Below are 24,629 nucleotides of genomic sequence, written 5' to 3'. Positions count from 1 at the left end.
TTATTCTAATTGGACTTACTTTACGCTCCCTTCGTTCACTTTAATAATAAATGAAATGCCTAATTTATTAATATATTCATATTAATTGGTGTATATTTTTATTGATTTCAAAAATAATTTGAAGTGAGTAATTAATACTATGTGTTAATAGAAAAAAATAAATTGTTTTATCTTGATATGTTTAAAGTGATAAGTAAAAGTGAAAATGTAGCCAAAATTACCCCTGAACTTTAAAAAATAGTTCATCCATACCCTTCGTTATACTTTAGGGCCAATTATACCATTACAGTTATACTATGGGATCAATTATACCTTTATGTCTAACTGCTGCCACGTGGCATCATCCTAGCCCTTCAAAATTATTGTGCCCTCAAATAGTTTTTTACCTGCTAAAATAACTCAATCCGACCCGATTTTTTTTTCCAGCAAAAATAATACGGAATTATTTTTATTTTATTTTGCTAGAAAAATTATCCGTATTATTTTTGCTGGAAAAAAAAATCGGGTCGAGTTGAGTTATTTTAGTGGGTAAAAAATTATTTGAGAATAAAATAATTTTGAAGGGCTGGGATGATGCCACGTGGCAGCAGTTAGACATAAGGGTATAATTGATCCCATAGTATAACTGTAAGGGTATAATTGACTCTAAAGTATAACGAAGGGTATTAATGAACTATTTTTCAAAGTTTAGGAGTAATTTTGGTCCTTTTCCGTTTAGAATATTAGATAAGTAAAAGTGAACGGAGAGGAAGTATAAAAGAAACAATACATCAATCTACCGTCACAAGTATTATCAAATTGTAATTTTAGATCTGGCACAATCTACGAAGCTATACACTTATACTGACATAAGACTTTTGCTAATCGATAAAATTAATATGATTTGAAAAGTAATTAATATGATTTGAAAAGTAATTAATACTGTACAAGACGCCGCCAACCTTGGTTTTTCGATGCCTCGGTTGATGATTACTTCTCTAAGAATTTTAAAGTTTTTCCTATATTTTTTAAAACTATTTCTTAATTCATTAAAGTATCCACGCATCGTGGATTCGTGGTCTTCTATGTTCTCCTTGTGAGTTTTTTTTTTTTTTTTTTAAGTATCAAAATCCTATAAGCACATGATCACACCTAAACCAAAAGATAATTAAAGATGTCAAAAGCATATTTGAGTCGGTTCAATGAGTTAATAAATTGATAATTACCGACGAATAAATCAGAAAAGACATAACCCATAGAAGATTTCAACATATGAGTCTATTAATCCTTAACCCGTTCTCGATTATGAACGTCACACATTTTACTTATTAATAAACGAAAGGAAAATAAGGCCTTTTAGTTTTGCTCCTTTGAAAGATTAGTTTTTGGAGATATGTTTGAAAATATATTTCAAAAGACACTCCAAACGCCACTTAAAAAAATTTCTTTGCAATAATTAATGAAGCTAATAATTAATCGATATGCTAATTACTTCTCTATATTTGCTGCATATAATACTTGTGAAGAAGTCAACATTACTCGAGATTCTTATTCTTTTTCTCCCCTTTTCTTTAGAAGTTGATAATTACTATTAGGTACATATATTTGCTTTGAACAACATGATAAAACTTGTTCTTAATGGAAAAAAAAAAAAAGTGTCAACAATAATACACGAAACATGCAACTTCGTGGGATGTTTGAAATTTACAAGAAAAGAGAATTAGGTAAGTGTCTTTACTCTTTCGAATTGCTGCTTTTGTTACTTTTAAAGCATAATAATATAAATCATGTTACATTATGGTTGTCATAAACAGTTATGTAGGAATCACTTTAGATTCAACCTATATTTGCCTTTAGATATTGTTGTTCATGTATTGTTAATATACATACTCCATTTCATCAATTTTTTCTGGTATAACCATCTCATATTTGATATTCATTGATTCAACTATTCAAATTCGTATGTTGAGTATGATCTATTAAAAGGAAAAAGAGTCCTATCTCAAATTTTATCAATCAAATTTCACATTAAGTTGCAAGATTATGAGATTATTACTTCCACATGACCAACCAAATTTAACATACTTCCTCTATCCCAATTGGTGTGGTACTTTCGCTTCTCGAGAGTCAATTTGACTAATTTTTCAAGTTAAATTAAATTAGATCAACTCAATATTTTACAATAAAAATTTAGATATGGGCTTAATAAGGGAAAATCTAACTTCTAGAAGTTTTTTTTTTAAAGATATTTTGATAATTTATCCTTAATGAAAATCTGCATATTACTATTAACTTGACACATTGAAATCCAATCGCTTAGCACTTAATAAGGGCAAATCTGAAAAATAAATTAAAATAAGTGTCCACTTATCCTTTTTTATTTTCATTTAAAATAAGTGTCTACTTGTATAATCAAGAAGGAATTAACTTATTTTCGATATTCAAATTATATAAAAAATTTATCAATATTTTGAATTATATATTTTTTTATCATTTTGCATGAGACTAACTGTAAATTATAGTTTTAAAATATCTAACAATTTGCGGGATTGCCCTTCGCTGGGGGTGGTCTTTAATTTTTGTCCCTCAAATTATTAGTCTTTAACTTTTACCCTTAAAAGCCCAAATTCTGCCTATGGGCTGCCTTGCGATTTTTTTTTTACTGAGTTGGAGTTCGAACTCATAATCTCGGGATATTAAGCGAAAGACAAAATTTAAAGACTACCAATTTGAAGGGCAAAAATTAAAGACAACTCCAAATGAAGAGCAATCCGCGCGCAAAAAAAAATAAAAATTGCCCTTATTAAGCCCAATATTCTAGAAGTTAGTTATGGGCTTAAAAAAAGTCAATACTCTAATTTATTTGATTTATTTAACATGGCAAGAAGATAAAATCATACGGGCACTAATTTTTCATGTTGGAATCAAGTTGCTATTTTCTATTTTTTTTTTCTTATTTAATTTTTCTACTTTCCCTCTTTATTCTACGTAAAGAAGAAGATTCAAATGAAAATAACACCTTAAGAAAAGCATGCAAACATTTCGTTCACTAATTTTGTATGTTAGAAATCGAGTTGTTATTTTTCTCATCATTTTTCTCCTTCTCCTCATTTATTTTTTCTTTTCTTCATTTTTTTAAATCTTTTTTTCAGAGCACCTTTCCCGTAATTATAATATATTTTTTTAACTCTATTCTCTCAACAAAAAATCACACTCTCGAAACAAATATTGTGTTACGACAAATGAGAAGGTATAAGTAGAAAGAGGAAGAAAAAATGTTTCGGTGAAATTCTCATGCTTGGATTCATGGTCTATCAAAACCCAAAGTAAAAATGAATAATAAAAAAAAAATTGTTGGTAGCTTATAATTTTTCAATACTGCAAAAGAACAAACCGCACATGTAATACAAAATTCCTAAGTTATAACCCTGGAAATTTAAGTATATCTAGATCGTAATAGCTGCTAAAAGACGGACAAAATGAAGAAAAAAGAGTTGGGACACAATTAATTTCGATAATAGATAGAAGATCTTTTCAAGTGCTAACTGTTTGCCAGAGCAAGCAAAAGAACAAAAGAACATACAATCTAAAACTTGCAATAAGGAAAAAAGTGATTAGAACGACTAATAATAAAATAAATCAAATCAATATTATAAATAAAAAATAACGTTGGAAACAGAACAATCCCAACAGAAAATAAAATAATAGCACTCACTCAAATCGCTGAAAGAACAAACGAAATTATTACTTAAACTAATGAAAAGAAATGAGGGAGTAATTATTACTTAAATAAAATTCGACTTAATACCTAAATAGCCTTTTAAACTTGACATATTTTATCAAATTTGTGTGGAACCAGATACTTTAACTTTGACAAATATCTCTTTTTAAGAGTCCAACGACAAAAACATAAAAGCGCAGCCTCATAGGCATTAGGCACACAACACCTTCCTTCCAAGTTGTAACATGTTGGGAACCAGTCTAAGCCAGCCAGCTAATTAATAAACTCTTCTTTTTTAAATTCCCTTACCATTTTTACACGCTTTTGACTCTCTAAAATCAAAATATAGCACTCGCTTATATTATTTTCTTCCCTTAAATTGACAGCTCCCAATATTGAAGATTCCAAATAGTACATCACCTTCCCTTTTAAACCTTTCCTCAAGTAAGCTCAAACTTCACACACCCTTTTGTGATATACATAAAAAGTTTGTTTCTTTACCTTGTTTCAGTCCAAAAAAGTTCATATTTTTAAGCTATTTTTGTTCAAGAAAATGGTGCAATACCATAGAAATCAGCAGTGGAAGAAAGGGGAAGTTTGTTTGGATGAAGAGTCACAACCCTTTGGTTTTGTTTGTGAAAAAACTGGTTATTGTAAAAGAGCAAGACTCAAGCTTTTGTTTCTTGTTCTTCTGTGTTTCATCTCTTTTAGCTTTATTTTAGCTCTTCTTTTCTTCACATCTGCCCCTACTCTTTCTCTTTTATGTAAGTGTTTCTCTTTTTCTTTGTTCTTGTTGTTACTTTGCTTTCTTTGTTTGTACTACTTTGTTTTTTTTTCTTTTTCTGATTGTTCTGTTTTGTGGGTTTCTTGCAGATTCATTTGGTTTTGAAGATGAAGGGCTTGTTTCTACATCAGATGTATATGCTTCTGTTTGTTCCTCTGTATCTAATGGTAAGTATCACTAAGTACTTTGTTGTTTCCTCTTTATTTTTGTCTTTTTCTTAGGTATGTCTCTCTGTGTTGTTCTGATACCTCTTCTTCTTCTTCTTTATCTTCCCTTTTCTATATATTTTTTGTATATTTGTTACAGCAATACTGTGCTTTTTCTCAAAATTTCCCTGTTCTCTTTATTTCTATCTTGAGTATATTTTAATACTAGGGGTTTTTTTGTTTTGCTTTTTTGATAAACAATTTTTGGATTTTATCATATTATCACTGTCTGTGGTTATGGGCTCTAGACTTTGTGGTTGCTTCTGCAGAGGAAAGCAAGTTCCTTTTTCTTTTGTTTGGTTTTATAGCATCTATAAGTATGCTTTTAGGTTTTCACTCCCTTTTTTTTAGCTCAATATTTTTAAAAAAAGATTTAATCTAAATAGTCGTCCAGCCAACCACTTAAACTAAATATAGTCGGCGGATATATAATGTGTGTTTAACCGTGTATAATCTATGTATACTGGCTATGAAAAGTAAACAGTGAATCCGGCTGGCTATTTGTGTAAAAATCCTTTATTTTTGTGTGTGTTGTAATCTAATCATGATTTGGAAGGCTTAAACAAACTTGTTTTAAGGGGCTGCATGGCTTTCCTTTTGCTATTAAATCCCTTATGGTTTTTGATATTAATCTAACAGTTAGAGCACTATATTTAGTGCTTCCTTATTGAGAGATTTTTCTCATCAAAATGCAGGTTCAATTTGCTGTGATAGAAGCAGCATTCGTTCAGATATCTGTGTAATGAAAGGGGATGTAAGAACAAATTCTGCTTCTTCCACAATTACTCTCTACAGAAACAATGGCAATGATGAGATATTCCAACATGAAAAGATTAGGCCGTATACTCGGAAATGGGAAAAAAGCATAATGGACACCATCGACGAATTAGACATTGTTTCAAAGGGAGAGAATTCTGCTATTCATCAGAAGTGTGATGTGAAACACGAGGTACCGGCTGTGTTCTTTTCTACTGGAGGTTACACAGGAAATCTTTACCACGAATTCAATGATGGGATTTTGCCTCTTTACATAACTTCACAGCATTTCAACAAGAAAGTTGTATTTGTCATCCTTGAGTATCATGATTGGTGGATTTCAAAGTACGAAAACATACTTCCTCACCTCACTGAATATCCTATTATCGATTTTAGAGGCGATAATAGGACTCATTGCTTCCCTGAAGCCATAGTTGGTTTAAAAATCCATGACGAGCTAACTATTAATGCTTCATTAATGGGAACCAACAAAACCATCAGGGATTTTCGACACATGCTAGACGAAGCTTATTTGCCTCGAATTAGAGGTTTGATCCAAGAAGAGATGATTGAAGAAAAGCGGGATTTGAAGAAACCTAAAGTGGTCATAATAGCTAGAAATGATTCAAGAGCGATACTCAATGAAGATTCATTAGTTATAATGGCAGAAAATATTGGGTTCGAGGTGGAAATTTTGAGGCCTCAACGAACAACTGAGCTTGCAAAAATTTATCGATCTCTTAATTCTAGTGATGTAATGATTGGAGTTCATGGTGCTGCTATGACTCATTTCCTCTTCATGAGGCCTGATTCGACTTTCATCCAAATCGTTCCACTAGGAACGGATTGGGCAGCAGATACTTACTATGGACAACCAGCAATTAAATTAGGTCTCAAATACATTGGCTACAAAATTCTTCCACAAGAAAGCTCTTTGTATAATGAGTACGAGAAAGATGATCCTGTTCTGATGGACCCGGAGAGTGTGAACAATAGAGGATGGGAATTCACGAAAAAGATCTACCTTGATCGTCAAAATGTGAGGTTGAACCTTCGGAGATTCCATAAGAGATTGCTTCGTGCCTATTACTATTCTATTGCAAAGAAGAATGGTCGTCTTCATCATCAAAATCAGTAATTCGTTTCCTTCTTTGTGGTTACTGGTCGGGATTAATATCAGTAGTTATAGTTCTTAGAGTTGTACATCAATATTCACAAGAAAAAAAAAAAGTAAATTTTTTGTAAAGATCACTTGCAACTGTTTTTGTAAATCAAGTAGGAAAAACATATTCCCTTTGGTATATACTTACATTCATTTCAAAGATTAAAAAAAATGTCTTGCTTCTTAAAGTTCTATAGGTGTGATTCTTTTGCAATTTATATGTCAATGTGAACTTCTTGTGTCGTGCAGATTTATACTTCCTTTAGTTTTCAGACATGGCTATTGTGTTTCTTGAGTTAAATGTGTAGTATCAAGTATCAGATTGAAGTGATGAGAATTTAGACAAACATCTGTGCTGTAGATAATAATGTTACTGAAGTTCAATTGGCTTTAACTTGATGATTTTTCAACCCTTTGGGTTGTGTTTATTAGGAACTTTAGCCCTCCATTTTTTGTACTTCTGGCAAAGATTGGCTGTCTCATGGTTATAATTTATAACTGAATTATTTTCCCCATGAAAATGCTAGTCCTAAGTTGTTATATACATCACTGCATATGTGTAATCACGGGTCTTCATATATCTGAAAGCATCTGTTATCTCAGTTGGCACTAACAGTCCAGATAACTGGTCTAGTTTATGAACTTCCCATAATACGTATCTTTTAGTCAGCGTCTTGGCGATGTGTACCATCTTCCTAGCGGGCATCACTTGAATGCATTTCTAGTAGTGAACTCTACAATTTTGCTGCTTTTTTGAAATGTTTCCAATGGTGATGTTTCAGTAGGAACTGATAAATCTTGCAATACTTTTTTTTTTTTTTTTTTGATGAAGCTGATAAATCTTGCAATACTGTTGTAAGCTTGATAGTTTCCCAGGTTCAAAATTTTCTTGATCTCGGAGAACAGTACGTCTGTATGCTCTATGCTAGTACATTTTTGTTGAAATTTTCTTCCTTAGCGTCTGTCTTTGTTCTGACATTAAACAGATATTATGAGTTTTACAAGTATAAATTAGGTAACTAGACTTTTATGGATGGTCTATGAGTTGTGATCGAGGAAACTGTTGTTGTTTAAAGTCGTGTGCAGTCTGAAAGAGAATTTGAACACCAATGTTCTCTAGTTTGGTATTCAATACTCACTGACTCGACTAATTTAGATTCATGCCGCGTAAAACTCATTAAAGGGGGAAAATGCTCCCCAATCAGTACATTTAGAACACAAATCCGACAATGTATCAGCTGGCTATGGATCAATAAATTATTTTTATTTCCTTTTGACAAACCTTATTTGTTTATATCTGTTCTTTCTACTTTATCATTAGTATAGTTGGCATCTCATCCCACTTAACCATGCAGTTTTTAAGAATTGTCCCCAAAATATGGCAAAGTTTTGGTCTACTAAAATGGAGTAAACAATTGCCCAGAACAGAATATGTTAGCCTAAAAAGCTAAGCATTTACAATTAAAATAAAAATGATAATGCAGATACAGAGCATCTCATGTTCCCCATACGGAGGCTTATGAGTTTGCATTTGGGGCACTCAACATTTTGAAATGTGGTATGGCAGCTTTACTACTACTTAATAAAGTTTCTTGATAATAAAAATAATTGTTAATTATAACAGGAGGATCTTTGGTTGGCAATTGGCGGAAAATACTTCCAATTATGTTTCCAGAAATTCTGCTGCAGTTAAAGTATATTATTAGCGGAGACAAAATATGTTAGTGATTCTTTTTCATTTGCTTAAGCTTCCGTGAATAAAGTTATCCGATACTTATACTAATTCCAACTTATTTACCCTTTCAATAAAATGAATTATTATTGTCAAATGATCTCTAAAGATATGCTCAAGTAATTTTCTTTCGAAAAGAATAAATTTGTCCCAATAATAAAAGATTGTTAACATGGATTTGAAGGGAATATGTAGTTAATAGTTATTTCCCCCGTTTCAATTTGTATGTATTTTGATTCAGACTATGAGAGTCAAACTAATTAACTTTCAGTTGTGAATTTGAATAGAAAATCTTTAATTTTTTTGAAATAAAATTTACAGAAACTACATAAAAAAAATATTATAACTAAGTTACAATAGTTAACAATTCAAATAACTACAAAATATTTGAAAAAATCATGATCATAGAAGAGCCTTGACAATTGTGTTTTGCTTTCAAGATGCCACAATAAAATAAAATAAAACATGTAACATATAATTTTCCTTAATTAAGTACTTTTAAAATGATACCCTTTCACCCAGATTAGTTGTCATGTTTCACTTCTCAAGACTCAATTTGACTAACATAGAAGTTAAATCTGATTAGATCAACTCGATATAATTCCAATAGAAATTTAGATATTAAAAAATTATACAAAAAGTTTCCAAGTTGCAACTTTTCTCATATCACTAATAAATTTTTTTAAAACATTGATCAAAGTTTATATAATTTGACTTTTGAAAAGCGAAACATAAAAACTAATTGGGACGGGGTGAGTCTTATTCATTTAAGAATTTTATGTTATGTTCATAAAAAATGATTTAAGACATTTTTCTGGATTTACGAACGTGGTACATTTTCTACCTTTTACTTTTACCTAACAGTTGAAACTTCCCGCTGACTACCGGCTAAAAATTTTATTCTCGGCCGCCGTGAAATGGTGGAGCTAAGGCGAAATAGGGCGGAGATGGAGACAACAATTGACGACAACCTTGTACACAACATCCTGTCTCGTCTTCTGTTAACAGAATCACAGGAATCCAATAATGATTCGAGTAATTCAATAGCTAGAACAGGAATTCAATGGAAGAATTCGAGTGAATAGCTCAATTTGATGGAAAAGATAGAAATGAGAGAGAAAGTAGAGTTCTTGTATTAAGAATCAAAGTAATATCAAGGAATGATTACAATTGTGGAATCTTGAACTACTTATAGCTAATTCTACAAAACAGCTCATAACCAACTCTAACCAACTTCCCCGCCAATGACCTATTCGAAATATTTCTAACTAACTCAACTAATTAATGGACTAACTAATTGCTGATGTGGACAGTAAACCTCTGAACTGTTTCTGCAGCTTCTAATATCATGTATCAGTACTCCCTTCCTTAAAAGATCCTTGTCCTCAAGGATCAAAACCAGGAAATGTGGTCTGCAAAACTGTACTGTATTCACAAGTAACAACATCAACTGGGAAATCCACAATTTAACCAAAGCCAAAATGGAGGTATTTTCAGAGGTTATATCATCAATCTTATCTTCATAAACTGCTGCCACAATTTTGTAAATGCTTCCCGAAGTAATTGCTATGTCAATTCTATAACAAAAGATGTCATAGTTTCCAGTAACGTCAAAATTCACCATTGGCTTAACTGACTTGATGTTAAACTCATGGTTAGCAATCAATAAACCTCCAATGTTGATATTATTTTGTTTCTTGGTCTCAACTTCAAATGTTTTACACTCATCTAACTCTAGTTCCTCTAGCTTTTCTTCCATCAATTTAAACTTGCTGTTAAACCCATGGTTAGTAATCAAGATACCTTCAATGTAGCAGATTTTAATGCAGATAACACTAAGTTTCCCTTCTGAAGTAGCATGACTGTTTATCTCATCAGAGAGAGCTACTAAAGGCCTTTTAATCTCCATAACATGCTGTTCATCACGTTCCATTTCCTTGATTTCATCTACAAGCATTTCTATGTGAATTTTTCCATCAAGTGGTTTAACTCCAAATGCTTCACACTCATCTAACTTCAGTTTCTCCAGCTTTTCTTTGATCACAATAAAGGAATGCTCATCATCCAGAATGTTATTCAATTCAGGCACGCCCATACCATCAACCCACGATTCTACAATTAGTTTAGGTGTTTCTTCTGTTATTAGGACGAACGACTTCTCAATCTTTTCCATGGTGAGGTTCTCATATCACTCTCAAAGATGACCCATAAATTGCGAGAAGTCATGACCTTGGAAAAAACTAAACCAAAACGAGCTTGCCATGAGAGCACTTTTTTCCAATCACTATAAAAAGATCCTGTACCCACACCACTCCCATTATTCAAGGAAAGCCAACCAAGATGCATAGCTTCCAAAGCTGTCACATCACTCTCATTATCCACATAGAACACATCAAGAAACAAGTCTTTAAAAGCTTCTTCAGTTTCATTATTTCTTTCAATAGTGTCACTATATGGAGAATCTACATTTAAATCTCTTTTAGGCATTTCATTGAGAACCTTGAAGGTATATGATGTCTTCTTGACAGAAGTTTCTTGTGGGTAGAAATGAGAAAGACTAGAAAGTTCAAGAATAAGCAATTCATTTCGGAAATCTGCCCTTACATTATTTTCTTTAATTCTAGTCAGTTTTAACCCACAATTATTGAAAAGAGAACTGCAAGGAGAACAAGGAAAATATAATGCTTTGGTACTGTTTTCATGACCATCAATAGGGTTTGATACCTTCAAGCACTCCAATTCTTCCTCATGATCAAGGGTCGATTGAGATTTCGCAGCCGCTACTATTTTAAGTTCTTCTCGTTTGGCCATTCTTTCTAGAAGAACCATCATCTTTTCTGCTCCAACCTTGATTCTTTCTATACTCTCGTCAATTCTGTTGAAGGTCTCCCTAAGTTCTTTATCACCTGCTGGTGTGGATGAGGGTTCAGCCACGGTAACAGCAGGTCTAAGAAGCGGTGGCTCTGATACCAATGTTAACAGAATCACAGGAATCCAATAATGATTCGAGCAATTCAATAGCTAGAACAGGAATTCAATGGAAGAATTCGAGTGGATAGCTCAATTTGATGGAAAAGATAGAAATGAGAGAGAAAGTAGAGTTCTTGTATTAAGAATCAAAGTAATATCAAGGAATGATTACAATTGTGGAATCTTGAACTACTTATAGCTAATTCTACAAAACAGCTCATAACCAACTCTAACCAACTTTCCCGCCAATGACCTATTCGAAATATTTCTAACTAACTCAACTAATTAATGGACTAACTAATTGCTGATGTGGACAGTAAACCTCTGAACTGTTTCTGCAGCTTCTAATATCATGTATCATCTTCCAGCCTTAGCCTGTGCAAATGCCGCATGTATTAACCTCAATTCCCCTAATCTCTCCTCTGCTCTCTCTCTCAACCATTCTCTCCAGGTTATCCACTTCTCCTCTCAACTTATTACAATCAACCCCAATTCACTACTTTCAACGCATAGTATAAATTTATGTACTCCCTCTTGATAAAAAAGAATGTCCACCTAGTCATTTACACACCCTTTAAGGTATTGAATTTGCTCACATAACACTTAATCTGAAAAAATAAAGTTAATTCCTTCTTTATTTTGTCGGTGGACACTTTATTTTGAACCAAAATAAAAAGGCTAAGTGAACATTTATTTTGAACAAGACGAAAGAGGGAGTATAATTTAAAAGTTAGGGTCCAGACCTACTAATTATTACAATGTTAGTGAATTATTATACTACCTCCGGATCAAAAAGAGTATCCACTTAGCCTTTTTATTCTTGGGTCAAATAAATGTTCACTTAACCTTTTTACTTTGGTTCAAAATAAAGTGTCCACCGACAAAATAAAGAAGGAATTAACTTTATGTTTCCAGATTTTCCCCTATTTACTCAATGCAATAAATAAGCAAGAGTCTTATTAAGGATAGTTTAGTCAATTTTTTTTTTGGTAGGAGTTAGTATTTTTTTAAAGGGTGTGAAAAAAGTTAAGTGGACACTTAGTAGGCGTTTGGCTGTGAAAACAAAAAATTATTCACTTTATTTGGAATTTTGAAGTTGGAGTTGTGTTTGATTATAGTTTTTGCAAAGAATATTTGGTTGTTTGAATGTAATGAAAGTGAAAAGTGAAAACAAGTTTTTTGGTGTTTTTCAAATTCCAAATACAACTTCAAGTTATATTTGGAATTTTCATAACCAAACATTAATTTTCAAATAAAGTGAAAAAAAAATTCCCAAAAAAAGTGAATAATTCTCATGGCCAAACGGGCCCTATTTTGAACCGGAGGGAGTACTAGATTCAATGCTAAGAATCTTAGAGGTTGAAGACATATATAGTTTAATAGCTTGTATGGCCAAACTACTCAGAAGTGAAAAGTGCTTATTTTAGAGAATTAACGCGTTTCAATAAGCTTTAGTGAAACAATAAGTGTTTTTGATTAATATAAAATGTCGATTTTCCACAAAAGCATTTTTGTAACCTTAGCTAAGCATAAATTGCTGCTTTAATCTTGCAAAAGAACTTTTCAAATTGATTGGCCAAACACAAATGTTTTTTTTTAGAAGTACTTTTCGAAAAATACTTTGAAAAATCACTTTTTAAAATATGTAGATGTGGAACTTGGTCAAACACAATATAAATCCTAACTATGAGTTACAAAGAGTTCTTTTTTGCTTGCATTTCTCTAGAATGAATGAGTTATAAATTAAATTCTGATGTAGGGTGCTGTGAAGGAGGCTGTTGACAAGGTTTTAGCTAGACCTCTTCGACCTCAGTTCGTCATTGCTTCCATTGGTCCTTCTTTTAGCTTGCAGCTAGCTCGCCAACTCGTACGTGGTCTTCTATCTTTTAATTAATTATAAAAACCATATTTTTAAGCAAAATTGTAAATTCTCTTTATTCTATTTACATTTCCAGATGTTATATGTTGCTGTCCTGTCAAAATTTTTGTTCTTGATTACATCATTCCACTCATAGTTTTTTACATTAGAAATAAGCTGATTATGCAGTTGTATGCATGGCGTGTGCTCTTGTTTTGCAGATAACTGGAAAATTTGGCTCCAGTATTCCAACAATTACTCTAGTATCTCAAGGAATTTTCGGTCGCAATGCTGTTAGTGATGAATTTGTAGAGGTCAGTTTAGAGGCTAAGACTAAAAATAAGTTTTGGGTTAAATTTGTATGCTTTTTGTTTATGAGAACTGAAGTAGATATTCTCCTGGTTCAATGGGAATTTATCGAGAATGATGAGGGTCATCCTAATGTTGGGAATGAGAACCGGGGAGTTTTACTAACTGTGGTTTCTTGGCAGGATTGAAAGTCAGTTTGATCCCGTTGTTATCGAAAACTCGGGTAGCATTTTGCTCTAATATTACTCTTGACATATTTTAGAAATAAGTCTGGGATATTGAGAGGATGCTGAACTTTTACTGTGGAGGTTGATATGTCAAATCACGGAATTCAGCTTTATAAACTTCCTACTTGTGATATGAAACAAACTATTAGTTTTGATCTAAATGGAAATTGTGCTAACTTGATTCGTAATGGATTAAATTGATTCGGTAAGCACAAATCTCAGGGAACTCGAGCACTCATGATTGATGAACTTGTGCTCAATATCAGGGAACACTCGTCCTCTGTTTCTGGTTCTGCATCACCGGTGGCTATTATGTTATTTTCTGTAAGTCGATTGTCTCGTTATCTTTACTTTTGTCTTCCCACCTGAAAGAACAAAGTTTATATCTCTACACGTCAAAGTGATGACACCTAATGACGTTGTGGATAAAGAGGAAAAATGTATCCTAATGTCAATGGAATCCGGAGGTGCATAACACGCACGCCAATCAGTTTACATTGGATGGCGTTAAAAGTTGGAAACACTTTGAGGAATACCTAGCTTTCTGCTCTCTATCTGTAATTCGGTTTTTTTTCTTCCTTTTTTGGTTCATTTTAAATCTTATAGAAGTCATCTACATGTTGGTGATAGGACCAGGAAACTGATATGAAACCTGTTCTTCAAAAGTTGGGTGAGTTTTAACTTTCTAATCAACAAAGCTTCTTGCTTTCCTTTCATGATAAAATATATTTTCTCACATTCAATGCTATCATAAATCACCAAGGTTCTGAGAAAAAAGAAGGAAGCATTGTCTCCTCAATTTTTTTTAGAAACATTACGAAGATTCAAGTTATATTTCTGTGCATTTTTTACTTTTTGTAGATCATATCTTTTGCCCAGAGACTGCCATTGTCGGTGAAGGAGGTTCTCAGTTCTTATACCAAGGGGAAACCGCAGTAAACCACTCTAATAACGTTGAATACAGCTTCGCTAATGTTGCTCTTTCCTTTCTCAGGGATAGAGGCAAGCGTCCTGGTATGCATTGCTTCTCTGCTGAAACTTTACAATTGAGCCTAAAATTGTGAACTTCTTTTGAGATATTATTGTTTCTTTAATTAATGAAGTTAATCATTTTAACTTCTGGAAAATGTAGTGTTGATGCTTTTCTTTTCCTGACAGTTATATCAATGAAGGGGAGCCTTGGCGTAACTGGTAAAGTTGTTGCCATGTGACCAGTAGGTCACGGGTTCGAGCTGTGAAAACAGTCTCTTGCAGAAATGCAAGGTAAGACTGTGTACAATAGACCCTTGTGGTCCCGTGCTTCCCCGGAGCCCGCACATAGCGGGAGCTTAGTGCACCAGGCTGCCCTTTACAGTTATCAATAACTATAATTGAAAGTCTGTAGATGTTTATTCTACTTAACACTGCCTAGTTTTCTTGTTACTCTGTCGAATTTCTGGGATGTTTATTATTGCTTCCATTTCTTGGGATAAGCAGGTGTAGGGGAAACTCAATTTCATGTATTGCTATCCCCCGGCATTTCCCAAATTGGGCCTACATACAAGGCTGTTGCTGTCACGGAGAGACCTAGAGACTGTTCTACTTGGCTCACGGCAGAGAGGCACAATTTGAAAATCTTGATGGTCTGACTATGTTAGGTCAGATCTATGATGAGATAGGATAGAACAACTTGTAATGTAAATTGCAGTCAGTTATTTAGTTCCAACTATTTGAGTAGCTAGTTATAGAAGGAAGTAATTTACACTTGGTTTGTCCAAAATGAAAAGGAGAGGAAAGGATAGAGAAGAGTAGTATATTTGAACACCGCCTCATAGTAATTTGTCGTTTTTCCTTTTGCTTTGATACTTCCATCATAGCTAACTAGCTAAGTCTTGAAGTTGAGATAATGCTGGGATCATGGAATGTTAGAACTCTATCTCTCTCTCTGACTCTCACACACAAAGAGGCACTGGCATCAGGCGAAAGAGCACGAGAAAAGAGGGCTGGTGGGTTTAGGAAGATGCACATTGGCATATTGGTCTTGGACATGTGTGGATGAGCACATCTTTCCCCATGGCTAAAAATCAGTCCTCCATCACTTGTGTGAGTATCTTATGATAACTTAAGTAGTACTTGTATGTAGAGGAAGAAGGAAAGTTCTACGGGATTAGTAAATGGCTCTGCTACCACAGGAAGTCAAGATATATCAGTTTGCAGCATTATACTTTAGATATTGTGGTCTATTAGTATTTTAAATTTGGAAAAAGTCCAAATATGAGAAATGGTTCATCCATGCCCTCTGTTAATAGTTTGATTCAAGATTGCCTTTGCTGGTACTAATTGGCTTATATTTACCCTTATTGACTAATGGAAAACGATCAAAGACTAATTAGTCTCTAATTGGACTGATTAGCACCAGAATTTGCCACATGTCAAATTCATATCCCGCAGGAAAAAGAGCTATCCTCTTCCCCGCCCTCAAATACTCACAAAATCCAATACCATTCCACCTAGCCAGTTAGTACAAATCGAAGTTTGAAGATCCCAGACACTATTCACGCCAATGACAATGGAGGTCAGGCGATTGCTATGGAGAATTTACACCGTAAAAATGATTCTTCACACTCAAATACCCTGCCCCAAAAAACCCTCGACAAACTGACTGTCAGATGTTACAGTTTTTCTGAACCAACAGGCATCAGAATATCCTGAAAAATCCAACACCTTAAGTTCCTAAAATTTTAGCAACTTTAACTAGCCAAACACTCGGAATCGACAAATTCATCAAAATGCTTCAACCACTGGAGTTATTGTTCATTATCAATTTCAAATCCCAACCAATTTTAATACCAATTTGACAAAGAACACTGATGAACGGTGAACCTCCCCCACCTACTGATAAACCAACCTTAGCAGCTTTGTTGAAGTCATTTTCAACCTCTGTGAACAACCCAGGCAAAGCATACAACAAAGAGAGAATATCCCACAGTCAATTTCTCAAGAAATACGCTTAGTGAATTTAGCCTACAATTGCAGATTCACATTGGTAGGAAAATTCTCTAGTGGAAGATCAAGCTTGATGATGTGGAAGAAGTTTCATTTCCCAAACGACATTGACTTATTATGCCCGTGGTGGTGGACGGGGTGGTAAAAGGGGCAGGGCGTGAAAACGGGTGAGCCACATGTTGAACGCTTGGTCAATTCCTAGTGTTAATCAGTCAGATTATATACTAATTACTCCCTGTGTCCCAAAAAGATTGTCCTCCTTTCCTTTTAGTCTGTCCCAAAAAGATTGTCCTCTTTCTATATTTAGAAACAATTTAACTTTATGAGATAATTTACAATCATACGAATATCTAAGGCTTGTTTTGGACCACACATTTCAAAAGTCTTCCTTCATTTCTTAAACTTTGTGCCAAGTCAAAAGAGGACAATCTTTTTGGGACGGAGGGAGTACTAATCGTTTCCCGTTAGTAATAAGGGGAAATATAGCCCAGTTTTGAAACGGCAATGGCAGTTGTAAGCCAAACTATTAAAGGAGCACATGGATGAACCATTTCTCTAGTTCAGGGGAAAAGTTGACTCTTTTCCTTTTAAGTTTTAACATATCCACAAGTGAGACAATGTAAATTAAGGCCATAAGGACTTCATGGCAATATGTTTGACTCTTTGTCCCATGGAAAAGGTATATTCAAAGTGCAGCAATGTAATCAAATTATTTTGCTAATCTCATAGGACATTCCTAAATGGTTTAGAATTTTTTTTATATGAAGCCTAATTGCTGTTGAAGGTACTACCTAGTTGGAGATAGTTGTCTTGTTTACTTAAACATGATTTGGTTGAAGTATGGTGAAAACAAAGAGTATTTGAAGTTGAAGTAATGCATATTTAGAACTTCTAAGTTGTCTAATTGATGCAAGATACCTTATTTTTCAAAAGTGTTTAGTTAAATAGCTTCAATTCAGTGTAAAATCATTCTCAAAAATAGCTTCAATTCAGTGCATATCAAAGCAAGGAACATAATTCTCACTTTTCTTGCTGATTTAACTTCCACAAGCTTGGAGGTAATCTTTATTGTTCCGCTCTCTATATTGGAGTTGCTAAAAGAAGAAAGTGCTCTATTGGGATGGAAAAAGCAAGTTGGATATATGTGCAGGAATTCCATGAGGTTTTAAGGTAATTTATAATGCTCCAGACTTGATCCCTCTTCTGATGTGCAACTCACGATATTCGAATCTTCTAGAATACGTTCATGGAGAATTTTATCTTAACTTTTTTCAATGCTCATGCATTATGGTTCTTGGACATTCAAACACCCTTCTTGTGGTTTGACTGGAAAGGCTATTTTTGCTTTAGCAAGTATATTGTAAAATTATCTCAGCTTTGTATTCAGTTCCAGTCTTAATTTTCATCGCCTTATTTTGTTTGGGAGGTGGATAATGTGTCAAGCATGCTGGTAGATGTATGTATTGTTCTCTAGAAGTTCCCATGGTTTGTGAATAGAAGCAGGGAACCATCCTATTTTTTGGTTTACTTCTTATACCAGTGGCCCGTGGATAACTTGTCAATACTTAGTTGAAACCAAACATTGTTGAGGGCCTATTTTATGCTTTGTCTGTCCCTTTTCATTCTGTTATTTAACATAATAGTTTCTGCTGAGGGGATGCGGAGTATATATATGTTAATGGTGTTGGTATCAGAAGTGGAGATTCCTTCCGATTCTACATTGCAAATACTGATGTTGCATGCGATTCTTGCAACAATGCATCAAACAGCTTAAGATGTTTGAAGCGACATCTTGACTACCGAAATGATGATAGTCATTCTAGTAGTGCTAATGTAAATAGTCAGAAGAAGTCAGTTTTTGGTTGTATTATGTTGTGCTGTGGTCGTCGCGATTATTTTGTTCAACTTGACATTGATTGCTCACCATTCACGGAAAACTTCCCTGGGATTACTTTTGCTGGAACTTTTTCTGCTGGAGAAATTGCACGTGGAGATCTAAGCTCGTATGGACCGGCGTCTGAAGAACACAGCTCTGTACGCTGGTGTTTGCACGTGTATAGCACTGTCTACCTGGTTATGTCATACACCCCTGCATTGCCATTGGCATTATAAGTGCTGGCATTAAAATTTACAACTGTAGTGACATTTTGCTGTTTTCAGTAGGCTTCTGTTCCTCTGGTATTGGAGTAGAGGCAGAATTAATATGATGCATTGTGGTTTTACCATTATTTTAAAAGGCAGTGTCGGGGCAGGGCAGTGGCAAAACGCCTCGGGGCTAACGTGTGGGGTTTAGTTCCTATGAGGCTTACGCCCTAAGCGCCCAACCGTACGCCCTAAACACGCCTAACGCCCAATGCCTAGGGCTCGCCTAACAGTTCTTACACAAATTATATTTTAAATTTCTTAATTAAAATCATTCACCCTCATAATTGTTTAACAAAGTAATGATACTTAATAGTTTTTCATCTATAGAAATAGAAGATTGGGTGTAACTCATATAACAAGTCGTAGTATTGGATATTTACTATTTGAGAACGTCGTGAGGGTGAATATCACTTAATTTTTTTAAAAAAAAACACATAGCGGAATTGTACATTTTCACTTGTTATTGGTCATAAGTCTTATGTATCAGAATTATCATATAATTTTATTTTTTGTTCATGAAGAAGTTATGTTTTAATTGCAATATTGATAAATTTTATTGATTATTTGCTTATAGGGAGATAAAATGAATAGTATGATAGTAATAGTGTTTTAAGAAATTGTGTTTTTTTCCGTGTTTGAAAGTTAAAATGTTAGAATTTTTTTGCATTTCATAATAGCTTTTATTTCATTGTATTGTTTATACTTGTAAAATTATGTTATATATAATTACAAGTTATAAGCGGTGTATAATGGATTGCTTTGATCATTTTTTTGTGAGGATCAAGCGCGCGCGCGCTCACACACACACACACATATACATACATACATATATATATGTATATATATATATATATATATATATATATATTTATTTACAGTTTTCTTTTATTTTTTTTATGTAATTTTACCTATTTAAAAATATTTATTGTAATTATATTATTTTAAAAAATACTAAAAATTAAATACCCATGGAGCTTACGTCCCGTGCCTCGAGGCGTATGTAAAACACCCGCCTTACGCCCCTGCCTTTTAAAACACTGGGTTTTACTTCAACAAAGCGGAGGCGAATCCAAGATTTTAAGAGGATGGGTTCACCATTATAAATAAAATTTAAAAAGTAAATGGAAGTGCATTTAGTGGGGTTCGATCCCACAATCTTAAGAGATTAAACCCAATCCTTAATCAGTGCTCCACCTAGTATAGTTTGACCATGTGTTCCTTCAGTTAATATTAGATATATTTTAGGAATTATATATATAATATACCGAGTTTAGTCAGGTGACCATGTGTTCACGTGACCCAATTTTAATGCATAAATTTGCCCCTACAACAAAGCATCGGGGCATGTTTTACTGTCAAATTTGGCTGTTTTGTTGGTACCCTTTTGTTGTCAGTCATATCCTTGTAAACTAAGTAGGTGTTTGGGAATAGATTGAGTGATATTTGAAAAATTGTAGTACTGTATTTGAAGTTGAAATAGAGAATGGTATTTGGAGGTTGAAATTTTGTTTGAACATGCATTTCCCTTGAAAAAAAAAGTTGAAATTTTGTGAGTGGGAAAAAATTTCACTTGAAAAATTGGTTAAATCAATTTGAAAAATTCATCTTCAAAAACTAACCAAAAAATCATTCTTATTCTTAAGTAAAACCAAACAATATTTTGTTTAACAAAAAGAAGTCATGTCCAAACGGGCGCATGATATCTCGGAGTGTGCCAAATTTTTCTTGAGCTAACTTTACAATATAATAAATTCTTGCGTTAGTCAGTTTTGTGCAAGCAAATAATTTGTCTTAAAAGAAGATAATGTTTTTGCATTTTCAAACTTTACTTGATTTTCATCTGTTCTATTTTGTGTTTGCTTAACAAAACAAAGAAAGAAACTCAGCAAAACTTTCCTTTCCTTTCCCCTTTCCATAGTTACCAAACACGTTAAGAAGCTAAAGTAAAAGGTTTTCCGACCAAAAAGGAAATTACTATTGTAAATGAAAGCAGGCAATAATGACATACCAAATATATATGATAATCTAAACACTCTTTTATAGAAAAAAAAATCCATAATTGGGAAAACCCCACAAACCAAAAATGCAAGACGGTAAAGCCATATTAAGGTACTTTGCCACATACGGAAAATTTCTTATTTCCTTTCAATATTTTCCTTCCAAATGAAGTATTATTTCCTTTCTATTATTATACACACCCAAGAATTCAACCTAACCAACCATATATATATATATATATATATATATAAGAGATGAATCCATTTCACATTGGCAGTCACAATTCATTGTATTTGTATAAAAAAACTTAGAAGGGAAAACAGAAAAGGAAAGAGAATGGGAAGAGGAAAAATAGAGATGAAGAAGATTGAAAACATCAGCAGCAGGCAAGTAACATTTTCAAAAAGAAGGGGAGGGCTATTCAAGAAAGCTGAGGAGTTGTCTATTCTTTGTGATGCTCAAGTTGGTGTTATTGTTTTTTCCAGCACAAACAGGCTTTATAAATTTGCTAGCTCCACATCCAGGTATACATATCTAACGAACTTTGTGTTTTCGGGTTTGAATCCTAGGTATGAAAAAAATCCTGATATGCTTCTCCTTTTACGCGACATAAATTCGCATTAGTCGAGCTTCAAAATGGATATGGACGAGAAACCACAAAAGAAACTTGTGTTCTAGACTTTTTTTTTTTCCAGGAGGGGTGGGGGTAACTTTTTTGGCCAACGGGCTAAAGTAATCTTCATCCGCCTAGTTGTAATAGTTTGTAGCCGTCGTTGTATATAATTAGTGTACAATTAGTCTACACAGTAATTGTTCGGAAATTATACAGTTATTGTACAGTAATTATATACAGTATACTGACTACAGCTTGTAAGAAAATAAAAAGTAGGGTTATTTTTTATTGTGAGCTTTGTTAGACTGTTGCGTAGTGTATAACTTCATTTTTTTGTTAGTTGGAATTTTTGTTGAAATGATTTTTTTTTTTCCTTTTGGGAGTGACATCGATCAGTTAAATACGTCTCGAGTTCAAATTAGTAAGATTGTTTACATGATTTTTTATATTATTCTGTTCAATTGACCAGTTTCAATAATGTTAGTAATAAAATTTCTTGCAAATGATAGGTTTTGGCACTTATTACAAATTTATTTTGGTTTTATGTTACATTTTTTAGGGAGAGTGCAATTGCATACCACCATTTACATTTATGACATATACCTAAAGTCTAGTTTCCTATTTATTTCTTTTTCACACTATAATCCCTCTTAACGTACATGACACTATAAGGAGGTGAACTAAATTAATAGTCTAAATTTAGAAAGACATGCTGTAGTAAAATTTACCCAAATAAGCAATCTTTTTATTTTATTTTATTTTGATCAATATAATTCCTTTATGGGAATAACATTGTTGTGCAGCATGGAAAAAATTGTGGATAGATACAACAGTTGTCCAGCAGATTCTTCTGAGCATGCTACAGTAGAAAATGTGGCAGAGGTATTTTAAATACGTTATTAATCAAACATTTAAGTAATTATATGAGTGAATTAAATCAAATGTTTAAGTAGCTTGATTTTCTCTTTCAATTATTGCAGCCTGAAGTGAATGCTTTGAAAGATGAAGTTGCAAAGTTACGACTGGTTACTGGGTAAGCTCTTTTGATTTTACTTAAAGATTATTATGTGTACTAGCTTTGGTAAAGAGTTTAAAAATACACTATAAACCAACTATTTAAAAAAACGGAAAAGGGCCAAAATTACCCCTGAACTTTGAAAAATAGTTTATCCATACCCTTCGTTATACTTTAGGGCCAATTATACCCTTACAGTTATACTATGGGGTCAATTATACCCTTATGTCTAACGGCTGTCACGTGGCATCATCTCAGCCCTTCAAAATTATTTTACCCTCAAATAATTTTTTACCCACTAAAATAACTCAAAACGACCCGAATTTTTTTTTCCAGCAAAAATAATACGGAATTATTTTTCCAGAAAAAATATAAAAATAATTCTGTATTATTTTTGCTGGGAAAAAAAAATTCGGGTCGTTTTGAGTTATTTTAGTGGGTAAAATAATTTTGAAGGGCTGAGATGATGCCACGTGACAGCCGTTAGACATAAGGGTATAATTGACCTCATAGTATAACTGTAAGGGTATAATTGGCCCTAAAGTATAACGAAGGGTATGAATGAACTATTTTTCAAAGTTCAGGGGTAATTTTGGCCCTTTTCCGTTAAAAAAATTGCACAATCAGATCATTTATAATAATAAGACACTTACAAGTAATTGATAATCTATAGAACTGATAATTAATCTGCTAACACATATTCAACTATGTTAATAGTGTGATTTTTTTTTTTTCTAACACTGAGCCTATATAATTTAAATCCTTCATAAAATTAAAAATATTACTACTATGCTTAATTTTTCATGTTTTTATAGGAGGATGATGGGGAAGGAACTTGATGGTCTCGACTTCAAAGAGTTGCAACAATTAGAGCATCAACTAACCGAAGGCATTTTATCTGTTAAGAATAAGAAGGTAATTAATCGATCTTCATCACTAGTCAATATTAATTATGTTTAATAATCGTTCCATTATCTTTTTAAAATATGTATAATATTTCAGGAACAAGTACTACTGGAGCTACTTGAAAAATCAAATCTGCAGGTACACTTTTAGTTAGGAACCTTTTAATTCCTTTATCTAAATGATTTCTATTTACAAATTTGGTGCATCCAAGATTCTTACAGCTTCAATATAAGACTCAGTTTATTTTAATCATCAAGAAATTCCCCAAGACAAAATGTTCTAAAAAAACAAATAAGAAAGGGAGACAATGCGACGCTTTAGACTAAATTACACTAATAGAGTGGATGCAAAAATGCTAAGTGATTTTTTCCTATCTTTTCAAGCCCTGCCGGACAGAGTTACCCGGTTTCTATGCTAGTGGGAGGTAGCAAGTTACCTGTAGAATTAAGTGAGGTGCGCGTAAAATGACCTTGATCACCACAGTTATTAAAAAAGGGGAGCCAATGCGACAAGTTAGGTTAAGTTACACTGGTAGTATAAACAACTTAAATAACTTAAACAAGCACTTAAAAAAAAAAAAAAACTTGATGGCCTGATATTTGGATAATTTTTTTTTTCATTTTTATTTAAGATTGAGGAACTTGGACGTAATTCATGTAATCACTATCCTGAAAATATTCAAGCAGCAAGGAAAAGTTCTGGTGGAAGTTCAACAGTAGTTTGTGATTATGACAGAGAAGAAGATTCAGACACTTCTTTGCGTTTAGGGTAATGTAAACTCAACTTTTTTTACCTTATAAGTTTATTTTAATCTGTTGTAATATTATTTTCCAGGTTACTATTTCCACATTCATTTTTACGAAAGATTGCTTATTGTTATCTTTTAGATGAAGGATTATTTTCCAGGTTACTAATTTTTTCTTTTATGCAGACTATCGGTTGCTACAAGTCAGAAGAAAAAAGTACCAAAGATTGAATGCACTTCTAATTCTGAGAGTTTAATGGTTTTAGATTAATATATCATGATCACAAATTCTCTCAAAATGAAAACCCTCTCTGTTTCTTAGCTTAGATATTTTAGTTTAAGATAGACAAGTCAAATTCACATTTTTCATAATAGCTATTATTGTGTTTTAAGTCTTTATGCAATCTATCCTCTATATAATCCGTTACTAGAAAATTGTAAGACCAGCACATTGATGATTCGTGTCTTTTTTGTTTCTCACACGATGTTCGGTATTTGCTTTGACAACCAATTAATTT

At 33.1% G+C, this 24,629-nt stretch overlaps 2 protein-coding genes and 1 pseudogene across 2 annotated transcripts; all 3 read left to right on the top strand.

Moving 5' to 3' along the window:
• Positions 1 to 4,049: 4,049 nt before the first annotated feature.
• On the top strand, positions 4,050 to 6,747 carry LOC132607411 (xylan glycosyltransferase MUCI21-like). The gene is made up of 3 exons (XM_060321368.1): positions 4,050 to 4,464; positions 4,574 to 4,651; positions 5,386 to 6,747. The coding sequence occupies exons 1-3, from the start codon at positions 4,254 to 4,256 to the stop codon at positions 6,582 to 6,584; spliced, it is 1,488 nt and encodes a 495-aa protein (XP_060177351.1). The 5' UTR covers positions 4,050 to 4,253; the 3' UTR covers positions 6,585 to 6,747.
• Positions 6,748 to 11,662: 4,915 nt separating this feature from the next.
• LOC132608343 (F-box/LRR-repeat protein At5g63520-like) lies at positions 11,663 to 18,881 on the top strand (annotated as a pseudogene).
• A 2,222-nt stretch (positions 18,882 to 21,103) lies between these two features.
• LOC132605483 (MADS-box transcription factor 23-like) lies at positions 21,104 to 24,508 on the top strand. Its single transcript, XM_060318622.1, has 7 exons — positions 21,104 to 21,356; positions 22,249 to 22,327; positions 22,426 to 22,478; positions 23,276 to 23,375; positions 23,463 to 23,504; positions 23,998 to 24,134; positions 24,298 to 24,508. Exons 1-7 carry the CDS (start codon positions 21,169 to 21,171, stop codon positions 24,380 to 24,382), a joined length of 684 nt encoding a protein of 227 aa, XP_060174605.1. The 5' UTR covers positions 21,104 to 21,168; the 3' UTR covers positions 24,383 to 24,508.
• The last annotated feature ends 121 nt before the right edge of the window (positions 24,509 to 24,629 follow it).

Source organism: Lycium barbarum, chromosome 8 (genome assembly GCF_019175385.1).
Source record: "Lycium barbarum isolate Lr01 chromosome 8, ASM1917538v2, whole genome shotgun sequence".
Lineage (NCBI taxonomy): Eukaryota > Viridiplantae > Streptophyta > Magnoliopsida > Solanales > Solanaceae > Lycium > Lycium barbarum.
Note: the sequence above shows the minus strand (reverse complement) of the source record. Positions and strands in the feature narration are given on the sequence as shown.